Here is a 17,798-nt window from a genome sequence, read left to right on the forward strand (position 1 = left end):
CTCCCCGCCTGCCGCTGCCCGGCTTGGCCGCTGCCCCGCCGGCCTTTCCCCATCCCGCGGCCGCCCCCGGCCTGCGCCTCCGTCGGGCCCCGGCGCGGCCCTGCACCCGGCCCGCCGGCGCCTCCCGCCCTCCGCACCGGGCCCCGCTGGCCGCGGGCACGGGGGCTGCCTGTGCCGGGGCTGCCCTGGGCCGCGCTGGCCGGCGGCGGCTGCCCCGGGCTGGGGTGCTGCGAGCTCGGGTGGGTGCGCTCCCCTCGTGCCAGCCGCGCCAGGGCAGCGTGTGGCCCTCCAGCCCTGCGTGCCCACCTGGGTGCTCGCTGTGCCCCGTCCCACTGCACGCCCTGCCCTGGGAGCACTTCGGGCACCTGGGCAGCGTGGAGCAGCTGTGCGATACCGCGGGAGCCGCCCGTCTGCTCCCCACATTGCACTTTGTGATTGTGGTCTCTCAAGCCGTGTCTGTTCAGGCAGTGCTAACCCGGGTGGTCACCCCCAGGCAGGCAGGCAGCTGGTGGTGGCTGGTGTTGCCTGGATAGCTTGTTGCAGGAGAGCACCTGGCCCTTTAGAAATTATGTGGCTGTCCCACGGTGGTTTGGCAGCGGGAGTCTGGAGTTTTTGCACCCGTGAGGGTGGCACAAGTGGTTGTACACAGAGAGCAGAAGCTCAAGGCTGCAGCACTGTGCCTTTCCCGGCTTCTCCTCCAAGGGCATTCATTCGGTTCAAGGCAGCCTGAAAAGAGAAACTTAAAAGAATTCCCTGTTTGTTTTCGCTCTTGCAAACACAAATCCCTCTTGCAACACTGGCAGCCTGGCCCCATTGCCTTGACACTGGAGGTCTCTCCTCCAGTGGCCCTGTCAGGGGATGTAGGCTTGGGTCACACTCAGAATACTCTGAGAGGCAGCTGCTGCTCCTCCGCTGTCCCTTTGCTGACCTTAAGTGGTACCTCAGCCGGTCCTCTCCTTGATGTAATCTGGCCTTTGGGTTCAAACATCTCTGCTGCTGTTCCTGCTGTTTGAAATTCTCTCTCCACTTCTGGCCTTTCATTCTTTCTGTAGTACCTAGGAAGCCTGCAGTTGTGTCATACGTACAAACGTCTGCGTTGACGTTTTTCATGATTCCACAACTTTCAGTTTCTTCTGAAAGAAGAAAGGCTTTCTTTCCCCTTGCCTCTGCTTCCACTGAGATTTTATCTCTTCATCTGAAAGAGTTCATAGATACAGAATTTGCAGTTTTGCAGATACTTTGCCAAATACAGCCTCAGTACCGTGCTACAAGACGTCACTCTCATCCCCCTCATCTTGACTCACTCTGGCTGTGAGTCGTGCTGGGCAGTGTCTAAATGCGTCCTGCTTATGTGTGAGGCCTCCATAGCGCCGAGAGTGCCCACGTCTCTGAGCTGGCCTCCACTTTCTGTTCGTGAGATCCTCTCTTCTCTCAGGGCCAAAGGTTTCAGTTGTCTCTCCAGCTGCTCTGCTTAGAATTTAGCAGTGACATTAAAAACTAGCTTGAACGTACAACAGTTTTAAAGCACTGTTGATAATGGGATAGGAGGAGCTGAGCAGTAGGGGCAGAGGAAAGGAGTGATTTTTAGAGCTTTACAGGGCACCACCTGTGCCAGCTGTCATGGGAACCATGGCTGTGTGACCTCTTGGGGTTCTGAGTGCAGATGAGGTGTCCCTGCAGTAGGTGACCTCAGACGGACTTTGTGACAGTGGTGATGTAACCTTAGGTGGGACAGCCTGACTTGTGCTTACCTCAGCACTTCACTGCCTTAACTGATAATTTCCCTTCAACCTCTAGCAGAAATATATTTCTAATCACATTACTCAACCCCACTTCTGAATGACACAGTTTTTACTTTGTCTTATTTTTAGAACTTTTCTGTGGGGAGATGAAATTTATTGCTTCCTTCTCAGGAGCACCCAGGGACTCTGAAAGGAAAAGGTCCAGGTAGCAGCAGAGTACCTGCTGAGGATTGAGGTTCTTTGCAGATACAGTACAGAACAGGAATCGTGGTGAGCAAAGAACAGAGTTTCCAAGTCAAAATTACAAGTAATTTCCAGATTTCTGGACTCCCCACCCAGCAGCCAAAGAATCATACTGGGTTTCTGTCCAAAAGTTATTTTGAAGAATATTGTTCAGGGTGCAAAATCAAGTGCTACAGTACTGGTTAAGGAATATCCTTGTAGTCCCAGTTCAACTTGTTTTGAGTATGTACTCAAGGTGTAATGACTGATTTTGTAATTGTATGCTACTTACCACCTGTAGCCCAGCCACAGGTACTGCATATCAATGGTGATTCTGCTCTTGGGGTTTTGTCTGTTCCTTATTCTAAGTTGTATAATTTTAGCCAGTCTGCAAAACTGGGAAAAGACACAACCATGTACCTTGGGGTGGGAGAAGACAGGACTTTGTAACACAGTCTGTAAGGTGCGTGCTGCTGCAGCATACAGAATTTGGGAAACTCTGGTCCCCAAGCTGGTGTTCTGGCCTTTGCATGCTTGGCACCCCACTGCCAGAGATTAAATATCCATCACAGTCATCTTGCTCATATGTTGTGGCAAGGTGTTCTGCTTTGCATTAAAAATTGATGCTGTGCTCTAGTTTCCAGATAATTGTCATTTGCTTGCCATCTGGCTCAGCATGAGCTCCTCTTGCTTCCTTGCCACGCCACTCTTGACCCACACAAACACCACCAGCCTGCCCTCAGACACATCCTGCAATGGAACAGGTAAGAACACTGACAGCCAGAGCCCAGCTGGAGAGAAGTAGTGGTTTGAATGACTTGTTTGGTATACTGCAGAGCTCCTGTGCCACACAGGTGTGGTGGGAGGCCGGAGCTTGCTTAAGCAGCCCTTTACTTGATAGTCCTGGTTCTTCAGAGGTCAGTGATCCAACCAAAAATGTATTCATAATCCATGATTTTTGATGTATCAGGTCACAGACAAAGCAAAAGAAGCTATTTCTTTTTAGAGTGAGAAGATTCCTCTTCCTCCTGGGAGCTATGTGGCGTTAGGAGGTGGAGTGCAGAAGAGTTCTCATGTTTCCCACTTTGTGAAGCTCAGCTGGGGGACTCTGGGATCTGCTGAGACAAGCAGCGTGTCCTATCAAGAAGCTGCAGTGATCAGCATTCCCTGGTGGAAGAAGGCTCCTCTCCTCAGCACCATCAGTTGGGGGTTTGCCCTGCTTGCTGCGTTATCCATTCTGTTGGGATTCAGAGGATCAGCTCTGCATTTGCTGGAGCCAAAGTCCCTGCATTGGCACCATCTCCAGCTGGGGCCCAGGCAGCCTGGCTCAACGGGGTATTGTTTATTCCACCCAGGAATGTGCAGGCGAGCAGGGACCTCGGGGAGCTTTACAGAGCAACATGTTCTGCTCTGAGCAGGGAGAGGGTGTGGGTGGCCTCAGCTCTGAAGGCTGGTGGGAGCAGTCAGGGCATGCTAGCATGCAGGTAATGTCCTCTCCTAGAAGTGTTAATGAGGACAGTGCAGGCTGTGCAGATGCATTGGGGTATGGAGCAGGGAAGGAGGGCTGTCCAGATTTGGAGAACATAAGGAGGAACGGAGGAAAAAGGTAGAAATGTTTAGTATGTAGTTAGTAAGCTTCTGTTCTTGACACAATGGTGTGAGAAGCCAAGCATAACTGCTGGTTCCTCCCACTGTGTGCTGGGTACTAATCCTGCAGCCTAGAGCACAGCAAGAGCTGGAGCAGATCTCATGCCAGTCCTCCAGCAGCTGAAGGATGCACTGAACTGAGGGGTGTCTCTGTCACTGGGGGTGGATTGTGTTTTCAGTGAACAGACACTGAGCTACAATGAGTGGAAGGGGGTACAAAAAGACCTAGGTGAAATGCAAGGTGTTTTTCAATTTTTAAGATCACCGACAGCATTTGTTTAATGTTTTTAATATTAATTTCTCTAATAATTTGTGACAAACTTGTCTTTGTACATTTCTGGGAATATGACCATTCCTGGTCTACTGCTCATGCAGGTTCTAAAGTTCTTACGGAGATTGAGAGACCCACTGGACAAGAATCCACTTGTCCCTGTTGTGCAAATCCTTCATGCCTGTGGAAGTCCATATGGCATATTTTGGTCTGCTTGGTGAAATGTTAGTTTTTCAGTTACAGTGAAGTCATACATCTCCATAGTCAGTTCTAACAGTGCTACTTCTTGAGTGAGAAGCTGGAATGTATTATTTAGTGGAGAAAAAAGTGGCAATAGCACCTGTTAAGTTTGGTTTCCTTGCTGCTTAATTTGTGGCATCCCCCGGTTACTGTTTTTTATCTCATGGTCTGAGCAGTGCTTTGGGATAGGAGTGGATTAGCTGCCCTCAAACTCTTTGGGTCTCCCTTTTTACTGGGGCTGTTAATACTTCTTGTAATCAGCCTAAATGGCCTCTTCACATTGCTGCCTTATCTCTTAAAATCCTTGCTTCAGCATCTTTAGTAGTCCTGCCTCTGTCTAAGTGATGGTACTTCTAGCAAGTGCCTGACGATTACATTTGATGCTGATGAGTCCGTTATTTGGGATTTCTTACCCTGCACAATTTCAGCTGCAAGAGCAGGGATAGAAGAAGTTGTCAGTCTATGTGCAAATGCCAATTCTTGGCTGACCCAGTCTGTGCTGAATATCTCAAAACAATATTGTAACAGAGTTAATAGCTATCATTTCATTCTGGTCCCTGCTTCCATCAGCCCACGCTGGACCAGACACACTCCAGAGCTAATAGCAAAATGGGATAAGCAGTCTTCCATGAAGGTAATGTTAGTGTGTGCTGAGCATGCATGCATGCAGACTGGGGGCAGTGATTAACGCCCTGGGAATCCACTCTCTGCCTTGCTGCACAATGCTGTTGTGTCAGGCCCAGAGCTCAGCAGCAGGCAGGCTGTGGTCAGGCGCCAGGAACACGGTACCTGGTTTGTGCAGGATCGGGCAGCGAGACAGAGCCTGTGTGTTCTCAGCAGGGCGAGTTCCTGCTGCGCCACAGCTTCATACTTGCACAGTGAGGCTCTCTTTGGATGCAGCTCTGCTGCTGGGCGGGGGCAGGAGCCCTGAGATCCACAGTGCTGAGCTCCCCCAGCCTGAAATCCCAGAGTTTGCTCAGTTGTGGCACAGCTCTCCCTCCTTCCCTCTGGCAGGCAAGGATCACCCATCCTTGAGGTGAAAGGTGCTTGGCCAGCTGTCAGGAGCTGTGACTCACAGGGGATCACAGGCAGAGCCCTGCTCTCCCTGCAGTCTGCTTTTCCTTCTGGAGCCTCTGCGTGAGCTGTTGCTGAATGTTTTCTAGGGTGGATCTGGAAGAAGGTCGGATCCACTATTAAGCCTGAAGAGTTGGACTCAGTAAGTTTCCAGTCTGGAATATGCTGGGAGGCTTCCTTCTCTAGGTGGGGGTTTGTAGAAAATTTTGGCAGGCAGCACTACAGGGAGTAAGACAAGGCCAAGGCCCTGGAAAATGTAATATTTTGTGTTCAATTCATGTCATGGGGCAAGCAAGCTCCACAAGACTGATTCACTACTTGCAAATACAGGAGCGTGCTGCCTGTACTCCAGTGGAGTCGGGGAGTGATCTTGCTCTTCTTGGTACTGCTGAGGGAACATGAGCCTGTTGGGATTCTTTTTTTGGCAGTTTAGAAAGTTGCTTCACGCTTTCTTACAAGTTGCCTCTCAGGGAATGCTTTGGACGTGAATAGGTTAGTGGTTTATTACGACTGTAATTAATATACATGCTGGAACTATTGCAGTCCTGCCTGTCCCTCTCTATCTTCATCTCATTGGAAAATCTTGCACATTTTAATGATGAGTTTCCAGAGCTACAGGTGTGGTAAAGGAAGTGACACTCCTGTTCTCATGGGTGGGATCAGTGGCAGGGCTGTATTCTCAGCACCAGTGACTGTAGCAAAGCCAGGTTTGGGTCTGCAGCACACTTACTGTAATCTTTGCATACCTCTGCCCATTCTTACATTACCCTTTTGACAGAAGACATACAAGAAATCTCACTGTACTATCATGTGCTCCTGGAGAAACTACCCCAAGGCAGCAATTATGCCTGCAATATGTTTGTCCCTCTTTGTCCAGTGCTGCTGTGAATTTGAATATTCAGAGTATGGCAAGGATTCCTGGGGGCCTGAGCTCAGCTGGCAGCCTGTCTGGGGGTGGAGGGCAGCCTGGGTGCCTGCAAGGGGCTGCTGCTGCTGCTGTGCCTGTTGCTGCTGCTCCTCTTCCCATGAGAACATGCAGCAGCACGCCCCAGGCATCCCACCTCCAACAGCAGAAGGATCCTTACTTGTCTTTGGCATTTTTAAGCTAATTGATAGCTCTTCCATCTTTTTCCTTGCTCCACATGGTCATGTTTTTAATACTGTTACTCCTTCTGCCTCAGTGGGTTTCTGCTATCCTGAACTGCAGCTCTTTGTGCTCCTGATTCACTCCAGTCCATTCATCTCTTTTTGGTGGCAGAGTGCTGTCTGCTGCTGGATATTGGGCTCTTTGTTTGTACAGCCAGCACAAAGCTGGTGACAAAGGGACAGCCTGTGTCCCAAGGAGCCCACGTGCGATGGGGAAGGCAGTGGAGAGCAATAGGAGTGACAGGCAGACAGGATGGCAGAGGTGAGGGTGGCCAGGGGCGCAGCGTGCTGGCTGCAGCAGAGGAATGGCTGGGGGCGGGGAGAGACGTGATGAGGAAGCTGTTCCTGCTGAGTACAAACCCGCTTTGTTCCCAGGAGGTGAGTCGGACTGGATAAACAGAATGGTCCCGTCAGCAGAAAGCCTTTCCCTGCCTGGATCCCCCACTGGCACTCTCACTGGAAGTTGGCTGCGCCTCATTAGCAGGGACATTTTTCTCCTGCCTGTGTTAGCTTCCCCTCTTCCTGACTCTCCGGGGCTCAGGTGGGCTGTGTGTGGCTGTACGGGGAAAGGCTGCCCTTGGGGCCGTGTGTTTGTGTTTTGTTGAGTTGTCACTGCTCTCTTTCTGCCCTTGGCTGGGCAGGGGGTTGACAAGCCGGGCTGACATGGGACGGGTGTCAGCGGCTTGGAGCGGGACTGCTCCCGGTGCGCTTGGAGCTGCTCTGGGGAGGGAGGAGAACGTGTCCCACGGCAGGGCAGGTGTGTCCAAACGGGGCTGGTGGTGATGTGGGAGGAGGGCAGCCCGTGCCAAGGGCGCTGGTGGGGAGGACGCCAATGTCCCGGCGTCGCAGAGGGCAGGGCTCTGAAAGCACCGCGGAGAGGTGTTGGCAGCGCTGTCCTGTGCCTGGATTTGCAGTGGGTCTGAAAGTGAAAGCAAACTCACTGGTCTGAGGTGAAGGTGAGGAATTCTGGTTGCTTTGGATGGATGAACCTTTCTGTTCCCATCCTGAGGAATTTGGGAGGAGGCAAAGGAGCAGCTTAAGCTGCGGGACTGCTGCTGCCTTTGGTGCGCTGTATTTCCTTGACAGCGAGGCTGAAAAGCAGAAATTATACAGAAGAGTGTCCTCAACAGCCACTTCCAGAGTAAGGGGGAATCCAGGACATAGCCCTTGACAAGGAGGTCTTTGCCTGCTTTCAAGTCTCCTGCCAGGGGGAATTTTAGCCTTGGCTCCCAGAACCTTGAATGGGGTCTGTACCCTCATCTCAGTCTGACTTCTGCCTAGAGTCATGGTGGGACCACCCAGGGAGTGTCTGAGCCAGGTACCTAGAAGGCAGAAAAGATATTTCCAGTCAGGTCTGAGAATGAGGGTGGTGGTGGTATGAGCTTGCCTGAGTGGACTTTGTGCCTCTTCTCTTGCTGGGCCAGAATTGTGGTGCTGGTTCAGCATGCAGTTCCTGTGGCCCTGAGTGGTGGCATGGGGAGGGGGATTCCTGTGCCCGTCCTGCCAGAGAATGTGTGGTGGGACGTGGAGCTGGGTGGTGCTGGCTGCCCACCAGGCCCTGTCAGGCTGAGCTGTGCCCCACATGTCAGGGAAATGCTGAGCTTCCTCCCCTCCTCCTGCTTCCTTCCTGACGGGAATTCACTTCCAAATTTCTTGCTGCTTGTCCCCCCTCTTGCAACACAAACACATGCTCCTGCAGACATAGCCGCAGGAGTGGGACAAGGCAGGTTAGACCATGGGGGCTGCATTGCTGCAGCCCCTTGGCTCCTGTGGCAGGTGACCAAGGGTTGGCAGGGAGCTCAGGACAGGATCTCCCCACATATGCCTCCGTGCTCAGGAAGGGCTTTACTTCCTGGGCTTATCTCTGATAATTTCAGGTGTTTCTGGGTGCTGACAAATTTCTCATTGTCTCAGCCTTAGGCACTGACCTGCCTTCAGACCCTGCACAATGGAGGCTGGCTCTGTGGTGCGGGCAGTCTTTGATTTCTGTCCCAGCGTCTCTGAGGAGCTGCCCCTCTTCGTGGGAGATGTCATCGAGGTGTTGGCTGTGGTGGACGAGTTCTGGCTCCTCGGCAAGAAGGAAGGTGTCACAGGTAAGAGCTGGAAATGCTTGCACCTGGGTCTGTCCAAGTGCCAGTTAAATGTGCACTCCATGAGCATGTCTTCCCTTGGTGGGGAAAGACCTGATTTGACTTACTAAATCTTTCATGGGCTTTGATTGGGACTGAGAGTGCAAGTTGCCACTGGTCTCCTGCCAGCTTTGTGTCAACTATTCAGACAAGCTTGTGTGTTGTTTTTTGAGAAAGGTTAGTGGAGAGTCAGTTCTTGAGGAGATAGGAGCTTCACAATACTGGTTGTTCCAGTCTCTGTGGAGAGACTGCCCATTTCCTGGCTAGCCTCTGTGCTGACCTGCTGTGGCAGTGGAAGGGGAGAAAGGAAACAGATGCACTCGGAGTGGAAATGCATCCACTCTGGAAACCAGTCCAAGTGACCTTGTCAGTGGAGATAGAACAACAGTGACCATGTGTCCCCCCCAAGCCCTCTGACTCAGCCCCATTTCCTCCTTTCTGCTTCAAAGCATCTTCCTGCACAAATTGCCATCAATATCTAGGTGCCTGGAATGGTGTGCAAGTTTCTTAAACTTTTAGGGGGGTGTGAGAAGCCTCTGAAGCAGCAGAATGCTCTTAGTGAAACACTAAGAGTCTCATAGTCTCTGTTTAGGCAGCTCTTTCTCATCTTAATGCTGATGTTAAGAAGATGTGTGAGCTTTGGGGAGATGAAAGCCAGGCCACTTCAAAGCATAAGCCCGCCTCTGTCTTCAGCAGAGGGTGGGACTGATTTCATCCCTGGCTGTAGAGACGGGGCTGCTATTGTAGCAGCAGTCTGGTCTCTCCTGACAGCCACAAGCTGTGTACTGTCTGAAACAAAGGTGGACAGGAGCACTTCCCTCCTGTGCTCCATGTGACGGATAAGGGGCATTGAATGAGCGTGTGCCTGATCCTGTTGCTGCTGCTGAAGTCACTGGGCAAGGATTACGTGTGCAGCTTTCAACAGAGTTTTGTCTCCCAGCATAACTGGTGAGGTTGTTATATAGAAGATGAAGCTATTAAGGAATAACAAACAGATGTGTGCCATAGCTCAAAGATAAGAAACATGCTGAAGTCAAATGGAATGTTTTTAATGACCTTTAACTCAAAACCCAATTGCATTTGTGCTTTTCCTTGGAACAGCTGTTGTAGTTTTCTGCCCAGCTTTCTAAGCTAAAGTTATAGGGAATTGAAAAAGCACTTTGGAATAGAAGCTGTGGAAATGTTGCAGCCTAGTAGTCATTACTCTGTAGAATAATTACTATAACTCCATGTACAGTAATTCCTTTCTTACAGCATTATGTTGTTTCCATGTACAAAGTAGGAAACTAAGATAAGGAAAAAGGGAGTTGGTTAAAACTGTGAAGGAAGCAGCAGAGAATAGCAAGTGTCAAGTTGTCTAATCACAGTGTAAAGCTCTGGGTGTCTAGGATATGGTGTTTCCAGGTTTTATTAGAAAATACTTGGTCACCCAGAGGCAATGCTGAGTGTGGTACTAGCCCATACTTCATCATATCCCCTTGCCTCAAATTATATAAGACATTTTTAGTGGCCTTTGCAGTGGACTCTGCCATGTCATGTGCTCTCAGGACTGAAATTAGTATCTGATGGGTATCATCTGGTGGCCAAGAAATGTGCCATGGTGAAACAGATCCTCAGAATGACAGTAGGGAAGGTCCCTGGAGTCCCAGCAGTGCTGAAGCTGTGACAAAGCCTGTGACTCACAGGTGTGGCCATCCCATTCAGGGTGGCAGCCTGAATTCTGTGCTGAGGCTGCACAGGGGCCAAGCCCTCTGGAGGAAGGAGCACCAGGTGGATTTGCCCAGTCAAAAGACACTGCTCCCATGATCCAGCACTGCTGGATCCCTTAGTCCTCACCATGGGTCTGAGTTGGGAAGGAAGCAGCAAGGGCAGAGAAAACCCAGGATGTCTGTTCCTGGAAGCTCCATGCTGATGGCACAGTCCCAGTAATGCACACAGCCTGTGGTTGCCTGAGTGAGCCAAGGGCTCAAAGCTTTTTGTTCTCTGTTAGCTCTTAAGTACTTAAAACCCCAGGAATTCCTGTCTCCCAAACTCGTTCTTCTTCCACCAGGCTATTGAGGCACCCAGGGTAACTGGGTATTTTCCTTTAGCCAGAGATAAATAGATCCCAAAAACTGGAAGGAGGGTGGAAATGGTGGTGGATCACAGGAAAGACTCATTGCTGACAACTCATTCTCCTTTTAGGGCAGTTTCCTAGCAGCTTTGTTGAACCTGTGGATATACCCCCTTTGAAGCAGGGAGAAAAACTGTTTGTTTGTACCAATGACTTCACATCTCAAGAGCCAGGGAGCTTGTCATTGCAGAGAGGTAATCTCCATTCCCTTCCTTTGCTTTGCACCTCAAAAGCCTCACCTGTCCTTCCGAATGGATGAGCCTAGTCACAGCATCCTGCCTAGAGTGACAGAAGAAAGAGGTGAATCTCCTAATTCCTCATGACATGGATCATGTCAAATCCACCATGGTCCTCTAGGCTTCTGCCACTTGAATACAAGTTTCTCTGTCATTACTCATGAAACTCCAAAAATTGGCATCACCTGATCACAGTAAATTTACAATTGCCTTTTAACTGACCTGTAATCTCCAAATCTTAGACTTGCATTTGGGGAGAATGAAAGCCTCATTGCACCTGCACAGCTCTGCAGCCAAGCTGTGTATCTTAGATGTACAAGAGGCTGCTGATACTTCATGCCTTAATCCCATCCTGTGCTTGTGTGCATCCCCAGCATGCACTGTGCTATAACAGAGGGCCAGTCCTCACCCACAGCCAGAAGGGAAACGGGGAGGCAGGAATAAGAGGTGGGAAGCAATAATGAGAGCAGTTTTGAACTGTTGTGTCTCATTCTCTGCAGGAGACTTGGTGATCCTGGGGGGGTCCCTGGCCTCCAGCTGGCTCCAGGGCCGAAGCAGCTGGGGTTCCAAGGGCTTTTTCCCCTCATCATGTGTGAGGGAGCTGTGCCTTTCAGTTCGGAGACGTCAGCTGTCCCAGAGCCCTCTCTTGGAGGTGCCTGCCTACTCCTTGGGCCAAGCCCAGGCCCTGATGGACCTGTCTGCTCAGTTGGAGGAGGAACTGGACTTCAGGGAAGGGGATGTGATCAACATCATTGGTGTCCCAGAGCCTGGCTGGTTTGAGGGTGAGCTCAGAGGCTGCAGGGGCATCTTCCCAGAGGGTTTTGTGGAACTGCTTACTCCTCTGCGAGCACCAGGAACCTCAGTGGATCCAGAGCCCACAGGGACTTGTGACACCAATGGGACAGTAGAGATGCCCCACAAAGATGACAAGGAGCCAGGGAGTACTTATGGTGTTGCCCTCTATCAATTCCAAGCCCTGGAGTCCAAGGAACTGGATTTTGATGTGGGTGACAGGATTCGGATTGTAGGCATTCTGGAGGATGGCTGGCTGGAGGGGGAGCTGAGAGGAAAACGTGGCATCTTTCCACACAGATTTGTGAGGCTGGAAGCCTCTGATGCTTGCATGGAAATGGTGAGTGCTGGCGATCTGCAAGGTGGAGGCAGTTGTGGATTGAACATCCGTCAAGATCCAGAAATCACTTACTCTGAAACTCCTCCTTTGCCCCAGGAAGATAGCAGGGAAAAGGAGGATGGCTTGGCTGCATATCCTGAGCCTGCCACCATTTTGTCTCACAAGGCAGGGAGGTCAGAGGGTCCTCTTGGCACTGACTTGAGACAGCACCAGGCCTTTCCCAGCACAGGACAGCAAGAGCTGCATCCCGAAGGCACAGTGGGCTCGGTGCCCACTAACCACACCAAGTCAGTCAATGGCATTCACCCCTCTGCTCAGCTGCCTCCCCCACAGGGCAACAGGCCTGGCCAAGCAGGTGAGCTGGAGCCTGGGGGGATTATTTCAGCCACCTCAGGAAACTCAGAAACTCACTCCCTCCCTAAGCATGATGGAGACAGCCCCACTGTGCCCTTGCAGGCGCCCCACTTCCCCCAGAATCCTTGCAGGAGCCAAGCAATTTCATCCGCTAATAGCTGGGCAGCATCTGAGCCCCAGGAGAGCCAGAGCAGGACCGAGGACCTGGACAATTGGGTGGACAGTAAACTGGAGAAGTCCAAGCCCTGTCCCAGCTTAGGAACTGCCCAGGTGAGCCTGGACACAGGGGCTGGGAGCTGGGGGGAGTGCTGCCCTCTTGCAGTGCAGGGGGACAGCTGCACAGACCTGGACTCCAAACTGACGGAGCAGCTAGCCCAGTTTGAGAAGAGCCTGTCAGGTACTGGTGTGGAGCAGGACAAGGTCTCCCGTCACTTCTCCATCTTGGACTACAGCTCTGAGAAGGACATTGTCCGTGGGTCTCCTGAATCTGTGTCCCACTCCAGGCAGGCAGAGAGGAGAAGGGCCCTGAGGCCACCCCCTCCTCGGCCCAGCAGCCTGGCCACAGCCGCCGTGCAGGTGCAGGGTGGCCGGGTGCCCAAAGGCAGGGCTCTGTCCTTCTCGGTCAGACCCTCCCGGCCTGCGCCCCGGCCTCCATCCAGCAACCAGCGGAAACACGTGGCCCCTGCACAGCCTCAGCCCAGCACCCCAGAGCAGCGGGTGGAGGAGGGATGTGAGGACTTGACACGGGCAGGATCAGCCTCCTCCAGCTCCATCCTGCTGACTAGAATTGGAGAGGTGGAAAGAGATCTGGAGGCGTACAGCAAGACTCGTGCCGAGCTAAGCCTGATGCTGGAGGAGCAGCAGGATGAGTTGGTGAGAGCAGAGACCATGGAAAACCTTGATTTCTGTGACTCCAACATTGAGAGCCTCAGCATGGAGCTGCAGGAGTTGAGAGGTGAGTCTACAACAGTGTGGGATGGGGAATGCTTCAGGAGCACAGGTGCCTCTGCTGTTTTATAGACACTGTTGAAGGCAGTCTTTTATACCCTTTATGTCTTGATTTTGATCATTTTGTAAGTACTGTTGTAGGATATATCATCGTGATTTTGCCTTGGAGAATCACTGTGTGTTTCTCTGGATATCCCTTTGCCCTGATCTTCCCTATCCCCTTTTCCTTCCAACTCTCCCATCTCTTCTAGCCCCACCATACATCCAGAGCTTTCATCTCATCTACTCCCATATATCCGTGATGGAAAGCAAAACCACTGCTGCTGCAGTTCCAACCTCCCTGCCTCATCCCCTCTTATCTGTAGGGGAGTGAGCAGCAACTTCAGGGTGGCTTTGCTGGTGGTTCTGCAGTTGAGATTTGAGTTGACATCAGTGCTGTGACTGCTCTCAACCTGTCAGGGCACTGGGTTTCCTGTGCTTTCTGCTCTGGTGCTGATACAGACCTGTGGGGATTTGTTATTCATATGAGAAGGGGTGGACAGAAGGGGACTGAACCTGACCTGGGAGTGGGATGGATTACTGGGCAAAAAGTAAAACCTGCCCCTGTGCTCCTGCCATCCATGAAGTCCAGGACAAGAAAATAGGAGTATTCTGTTGGTAACAGCAGCAAAGAGCTTACAATTGTGGTATATCTGTAGCTGAAAATGTGACTTTTGTTCTTGCACCCCCCAAAAAAAATTACTCAAAAAAGAGGAATTTCCCATGATTATATCAGCACATTTGGTCTCTGAAACCTGAACATGCCACATAAAGATCAGTGCTGTTAATTATGCTACACTTGATATTACAGTAGACAAATGGAAAGATGGAATCACATACATCTTCTCCCACAGTTCCTTCCCAGGCTTCTCCCAGGAGCTCTGACACTGCAGTTCTGTTACTGAAACCCACGGCGTGCAGGAAATGTGGGCACTGCGTGCGGGAGATGGAATGAAATGCCAGCTCCTGCCTGGGAGTTGCTCACTCTGACTTCATTGCCTCCATCCTCCCACTGCTTAATCAGCACTGGGGAGCCCAGGCATTTGCTGCACGATCATGTCAGAGGCAGAACACATGGCAATGAAGGCTGGTATGGCTGCACCAGGAAAACAGGGTGACAAACAGCCTTCATGTCAGTGGTGTGCAAAAGGGATGCTTGGAAGGAGGCCTAGAGGATTCGAAGCTAGATGAAATAACTTGAAGGTAGGAAGAGGGAAGTCTAGGCTGAATCTCAAGGGAAATTTTCTGATGGGATGGATCTTGCTGGGAAGTGTCTCCTACTGTCCCAGTGCTTCCTGGTAGAGGACTGATCCTGTGGAACCTGTTGGTTCCTGGAACTAGAAGTTTTAGGCAAGAACTAATGCACTATCCTGAGGCATCCTCAAGCTAGTATCCTTTCAGTAGTCCTAGGGGATTTTTCTCCCATTCAAGAGACCTCTCTAGCCATGTGATAAAGATGTGTTCTACCGAAGCTCTGCCATGTCCCTTCTGACACATCTGAGTGTGGCCAGAGAGCCCAGCTCTAGTGCAGCAGGCAGAACAGTAATTTGGTGTTGCATCAACTCAGCAAAACGTGTTTGTGGCATGCCTGAGGCATGACCTCTGCCTTACCACTGTTAGGAACATGGAGACACTGAAGGCAGAAAAGCTCTCACTAAGATTTGACCAGCAACCAAAGCAGGGCAGGCATCATCTTACAGGAGAAATAATTGATAGTGGGGAATCCAGCCCTTCAGTGTATCTTTTGGGAAGCCAAAGGAAGAGTAGAAAATACGTGGTTTTCTACAGTAAGTGTTTAAAATCATCAGGTTGCTTTTTTGGTGTGTCTTTTGAGCACGCTGGGGTTTTACTGATCACCAGGCTGGGGCAGGATTAGCACTTGCTCTCCTGCAGTTGGAGTAGGAGAGTCCATTGGTTTTATTTTTGTCTTCTACCAGCTGAGGGCATGGGCTCTGCGTTCCTAACAAGTGTTGCAAGAACCTGAGACATGGATGACATCTACAGACTCTCGCACTCTCTGTCAAGGGCTTGCTGTGGATGTCTCTTGGTTTCTTATAGGAGCTCTGTGTTTGGCATGGAAAATTGGGAATATGTAGTGCCCTGCAGTGAGAAGCATTACTGGAGTGCGTATTTCTCTAGCCTTCTGGAGACTTATTTGGTGTGTTGGCACCAGACTCCATAACCCAAGTAATCCCTTCAAGCCTGTTCCTGTCAGCGGGTGGACCAGCTGTTCCCCCTGGAGCAGGGAACCATGCAGCTGTGACTGCATGGCACTGTGGAGGCACTGGTCTGTCTTGCAGGGAGCAGCTCCTTTCCTGAGCTTCATGTGACTGTGGTGAGGGCTGGGAAGAGGATGGGCTCAGGGTTGAGCCAGGGGCAGCCTGAAGGCCTCAGTTTGCCCCAGCAAAGTGTGGAGCAGAGCCCAGCTCTTGTAGACCACGTTGTTTCCTCCATGCCATCAGGGATGGAAAGAAGAAAATCTAGTAGAAGATTTGGTATCCCACCTCTGCTCTGTGGCTTCCCGTGGTGTCACACATGCTCTCTTTCCCTTCCCTGAGGACATTGGTCTTGGGGCAGGGCCTCTGCGTGCTCCAGTGCCCTCCTCCTCCCTGCCTCAGAGCTGCCTGCGGAGAGGTTTTGGCAAAGCCGCGGAGCCGGTTTGGGCGGTGCAGGCCCGCCCAGCCTGGCTCCCCTCCTCGCTCGCTCGGGGCTGGTTACTGATTACTTTGGGCAGCAGGTGGAGGAGGCCAGGGCTGCCAGCGATTGGGCCCCTGCCTTTGCTGGCTGGTTTCAGGAAGCAGCACCTGCGTTTCACTTGGGACGGGAGTGCTGGAGCAGAGTGGAGAAGCACCGTCAGCCTGGGGTTGGGCTCAGGGAGCAGAGGGTGAGGGGAGCCAGCCCCTGCACCACACCCCACAGGACTATGTGCACCTGTCCTTAGAGGAGACGCTGCATGGAGGATCCGAGACAGGAACCGTGGCTCCTCAGCTGGGAATATGAGGATTGTTGTGCTGTACGGAGACAGGACCTGGCCGGCTGCAGCGACGGACCCAGGGCAACAAGGAGGCCGTACCCAGACAGCCGAGGAGCACACAGTGGCTGGGACAGTTCGAGGAGACAGGGGGACATCTCCGTGGACCAACAGAGCAGGAATGGAGACTGCAGAGGTTTTTGGAAGGGACAGATGCAGTACATGGACTGCAGGAGAGCAGACGATGTTTGGGAAGGCAAAAGACAGGACATAGAGGACAGAAACTACAGGGTGTGTGAGAGGGAGGGTGTTCAGTACAGAAACTGCAGTTCTGAGATAAGAGGAGGGCGGAACAGAGAGGACAGAGTACCTGGGCAGTATAGGGAGAGAGGAAGGCAGTATGGAGAAGATAGAGGCCTTGGAGACTGTAGGGAGGAGGGAAGGTGGTATCAGGACTACAGAGATCCTAGAGACTACAGTGAGCATGGAAGACATTATAGGCACAGGAAAGAGAGGAATTCTGGGGAGTATAGGGAGAGGAGAAGGCAGTATAGAGAGGATGGAGGCAATCAAGTATATAGGGAAGGGGAAAAGTGGTATAGAGATGATGGAGGCCCTAGAGCATATAGAGAGCAGGAAAGGCCACATGTAGGTGTCAGGGACCAAGTAGATGAAGAAGACAGTGAACAGCACAGGAGGCCCAAAGGCAATGTCATGGACCACAGCAGTCCAGACAGAGGTTATGAAGTTCCTGCATTTGCAGTCAGGTCCTCAGGAGATGGTAGTGTGAACCTAGGGTCAGGTACCTGCTACACACAGTTCGAGACATGTGTCCTTGACTCCGACAGCTGTGGGGAGCTGGAAGGAGAAGCCTCAGGGCCTGGGAGGCCAGCCAAGAGCAGCAGCAGGGCAGCAGAGCGCTCGAGGGTACGCACGGGCCGGCCCGACTGGAGCCAGGTCTGGGAGCAGGAGGCCGAGGAAGAAAACAGGGTGGGCTCTGTGCTGCAGAGAAACAGCTTCTACAGACGGACGGCTCCCAGTGCCCTGCGGCACTCAGAGTTTGTGCAGACCAGGAAGAAAAACCCAGGTACACAGGGAAATGGGGGGCAATTCCCTTGGGTGTGCCTTCACCCTGCCCTGGCAGCAGGGCAGTGCTGGGAGTCTGGTACACGTGGGTGGCAGCCAGCACAGCCAGCCTCTCTCAGGAAGGCTCCTCCCTGGGACTTGGTGAAACAGCATCATGGTTGTCACTCCTCCATGCAGCCTCTGCAAGGGGGTTTTGTGGAGGCCCAGGTGGGAGGGAAGCACAGGTGACACAGACTCAAGGCTGTCCTTTCTGTTGCTCCTGGTTTTGGTACACCCTAAAACTTGTGTCCCTGGTTTGTCTGCTCTCTCAGGGCACAGAGGAGGTTCCTCATGAGGGAGAGGGAGAGATGCTGGGGTTACTCCCACTGTCTCTTTATAATCCAGCATTAATAGATTCTGTAGGAACCAATTCCTGACCCTGAGCATGAGTATGGCAGGTGTTCACAGG

At 51.9% G+C, this 17,798-nt stretch overlaps 1 protein-coding gene across 4 annotated transcripts in view; it reads left to right on the forward strand.

Moving 5' to 3' along the window:
• DNMBP (dynamin binding protein) overlaps positions 1-17,798 on the forward strand; it is a 34,250-nt gene that overhangs the window by 159 nt on the left and 16,293 nt on the right. The window contains exons 1-4 of one of the 4 annotated variants that reach the window (XM_071446083.1): positions 135-6,883; positions 8,257-8,435; positions 10,656-10,778; positions 11,321-13,261. In XM_071446083.1, coding sequence (XP_071302184.1) covers positions 8,291-8,435; positions 10,656-10,778; positions 11,321-13,261 — 2,209 coding nt within the window. In that variant the 5' untranslated portion in view covers positions 135-6,883; positions 8,257-8,290. Of the gene's footprint in view, positions 1-134; positions 8,436-10,655; positions 10,779-11,320; positions 13,262-16,020; positions 17,352-17,798 lie in introns of those variants that run through there. The other 3 variants (XM_071446081.1, XM_071446082.1, XM_071446085.1) reach the window with 3 other exon arrangements.

This window comes from Agelaius tricolor, unplaced genomic scaffold (genome assembly GCF_023055355.1).
Source record: "Agelaius tricolor isolate 1412-34295 unplaced genomic scaffold, bAgeTri1.0.p SCAF_22, whole genome shotgun sequence".
Lineage (NCBI taxonomy): Eukaryota > Metazoa > Chordata > Aves > Passeriformes > Icteridae > Agelaius > Agelaius tricolor.